This window comes from Octopus bimaculoides, chromosome 4, assembly GCF_001194135.2.
Source record: "Octopus bimaculoides isolate UCB-OBI-ISO-001 chromosome 4, ASM119413v2, whole genome shotgun sequence".
NCBI classification, from domain to species: Eukaryota; Metazoa; Mollusca; class Cephalopoda; order Octopoda; family Octopodidae; genus Octopus; species Octopus bimaculoides.
Genome location: NC_068984.1, coordinates 77,455,500 through 77,458,706, shown reverse-complemented (window position 1 = coordinate 77,458,706; position 3,207 = coordinate 77,455,500). Strand labels below are relative to the sequence as shown.

Here is a 3,207-nt window from a genome sequence, read left to right as displayed (position 1 = left end):
GTTGATCCGATCAACGGAACAGCCTGCTCGTGAAATTAACGTGCAAGTGGCTGAGCACTCCACAGACACGTGTACCCTTAACGTAGTTCTCGGGGGATATTCGGCGTGACACAGTGTGACAAGGCTGACCCTTTGAATTACAGGCACAACAGAAAGTAAGAGTGAGAGAAAGTTGTGGTGAAAGAGTACAGCAGGGTTCGCCATCATCCCCTGCCGGAGCCTCGTGGAGCTTTAGGTGTTTTCGCTCAATAAACACACACAACGCCCGGTCTGGGAATCGAAACCGCGATCCTATGACCGCGAGTCCGCTGCCCTAACCACTGGGCCATTGCACCTCCCGTGAAGAATGTAATGCAGCTGCATTCATGGATTTTCCAAAATCAATTAGAAGACCCTCAAATATAAATGTAATAATTATTTTGTAATAAATAAAAATGCAAATGAAATAAATGATACCAAGGAGAGTTCGAAACTGGCTTGTGTACTCGATTTTGACGATGTTTATTTCTAAGCTACAAAGCTAGACAGAAAAAAAAAATGTTTATTGAGAAAGAAAAACAATAAAAATAACAAAACCAAAATTGTAATTACAAAATATAGTAAAGAAAGAAAACTAACATTTTTATAGCATCTGAAGATGAAAGATGAACATGACGGATCGAGGTATGAAGATCATGTATGTATGTATGTATGTATGTATGTATGTATGTATGTATGTATGTATGTATGTATGTATGTATGTGTATATGTATGTATGTATGTATGAATGTATGTATGTATGTATGCGTGTATGCATGCACGTATGTATGTATATACGTATGTATGTATGTATGTATGTATGTGTTCGCATTTATGTTTATATTTATATATTTATACTCACACACGCATATACGTACATATATACATATATACATATAATTGTGTATGTGATATATATACATTATATCTATGCTTATATACACATGCACATATATTAAATATGTACGTATATGTACAATTATGTATACATATACATGTATATTAGAATATATATGTATGTATATGTGTATATATTTGTATATACATTCACTGCCTATATTTGCTAGTATTTGCACATAAGTGTCTATAAATGTGTGTGTGTGTGTGTGTGTGTGTGTGTGTGTGTGTGTGTGTGTGCGTATAATGTGTTTTATCAATAGAATTAGTCCTATGTTTTTATCTGTATATAGGCGTATGTGTATAAATAAGCAAATGTACGTACGTGCTGTGGTTACAGAATAATAATACAGAAAATAGTTTAAACATTTCATAATTTTCGTAATATCTTTTGGTTTTAGCGAAAGATTATGGTCCTATTCTCGGTACTGTTTTCCTTCCTACAACCTTAAGATTTAAGGTCTCATCTGAATGAATGGAAATGTATGAGCCCTGATACATGAATCAAAAGTCCTAGTTTTCTTTAAACCTTTTTATTTCATGACTCCAATCACAAGAGGAAATTTAGCATCCTTGGCTCTTTTTCAGGTATCCGAGACTTGGTGAGAGGATGGAAAGGAGTTATCCTGAAATAGGAAACACGTCTCGAATGCTTACAAGAGAGTGAATTCCGCGCTAAGCGACGGATTAATTTTACATACGCATGCCCAAACATATATCCCCTCGCCATATAAACAGATAGACACAGAATCGCAAACATAATTTCTTTCAAGCAAATATATGACTTACTACGTTTAAAATATTTATTTTTAATTCGGACATTTGGTCAAATTTATAGAGCTAAGGATACTGTTGATTTCATAGGTTTCTCTGTTTGTGACTGACACCTAGAAGATTGACTCAAATATTGGGACTGGAATCAGAAAATTAAGGGAGGTAACTAAGTATTCCATGGTATTTGGTCCGGCGCACAGACGTTTCTGTCACTCCATCGATCACCTACATGAGATTAAATATATTTCATCATTATGTCCTAGTGACCACACACACGCGTGCGCGCACACACAATTACACACACATGCAAATACTCAGGCATACACACACACACAAACTAATGAATACACCAGTATTCTTCCCCTCTTTCTCATCTCTTTTTATTCCTTTTTTACGCACATACTTTAAAGCGTATATTCAATTATCTCACATTCAAAACTCTAATAGTGACAGTATGTTCGTCTGTATAAGTCAACAGCCTAGCTATGATGTATAATATTCTCATTGACACCTTAACATTTCTTGTCAAATGAAAATACTGCTTTCTCCTCCTCTTTATTTCGTCAGAGTTCACTACAGTTCTCTGTTTCCAGGATCCTGCTCAGCGGGATACTCTCTGAAGGGAAAGCATTTCCGTCAATCAACGACACACAATCTTGTCTTACAGAGTTTTTCTGTCCTCGGCATTCTGATTCGTAAAGTCCGTTACGGGATTTATCCGACCGCAAAGAGGAAGTGCAAATCTGCTGTGGACTCACGAATTGGTGTGCCTCTTGCAATTGGGAAGTGACTTCCGTGTCATACGAATGGCAGGGATTCATCGATGTGAACGATCTCTTCCGGCGATTTGTGAACGTCTGCTCTGTTTGCGATCGAAGACTCAAATTTAGTCGACGCCGCTCCAGGAAACGATTGAAGTTCTGTCGAATAGCAGTATGAACCTGAAAAGATAAACACATAAAAAATAAAATCATCAACATCATCATTATTATTACTTTCATCATCATCATTATTATTATTATTATTATTATTATTATTATTATTATTATTATTATTATTATTATTATTATTATTAAGGCGGCGAAATGACAGAATCGTTAGCGCACGGCAAAATGTTTAGCGGTATTTCGCGCGTCTTTACGTTCTGTGTTCAAACTCCGTTGATGTCGACTTTGCCTTTCTGCCTGGGTTCAAGTTTCGTCGTAGTCAAGGTTGACTATTACAGAAGAGTCGACATCACTCTCTCACTATTTCACTCTCTCACTATTTCACTCTCTCATCCCTCTCTGTCTCACAGGTGTCAAAACCATAGTGATATCTGCTAGGCAGCAGATGATGGAAATGTATGGCTAAAATTCTTGTTGCTTGTGAATCGCTTATATCTTGGGGTCATTGGTAGTATAATTAAGGTATGCGTATGTGTGTGTGCTTGCGTGTGTATGTATGCATGTATGTTTGTATGTATGTATGTATGTATGTATGTATGCATGTATCTATCTATCTTTCTATCTATCTTGG

General features: G+C 36.4%; 1 protein-coding gene across 3 annotated transcripts in view; it reads right to left on the bottom strand.

Annotated features, from left to right (window-relative positions):
- LOC106876163 (gastric inhibitory polypeptide receptor-like) overlaps window positions 1–3,207 on the bottom strand; it is a 36,552-nt gene that overhangs the window by 8,845 nt on the left and 24,500 nt on the right. Inside the window, exons 4-5 of one of the 3 annotated variants that reach the window (XR_008263940.1) lie at window positions 2,201–2,630; window positions 474–1,914 (exon numbers count right to left, since the gene is read on the bottom strand). Coding sequence is in view for 1 of the 3 variants with exons in the window: in XM_052967152.1 (XP_052823112.1) it covers window positions 2,253–2,630 (378 nt within the window). In the remaining 2 variants the exon portion in view is untranslated. Of the gene's footprint in view, window positions 1–473; window positions 2,631–3,207 lie in introns of those variants that run through there. The other 2 variants (XR_008263941.1, XM_052967152.1) reach the window with 2 other exon arrangements.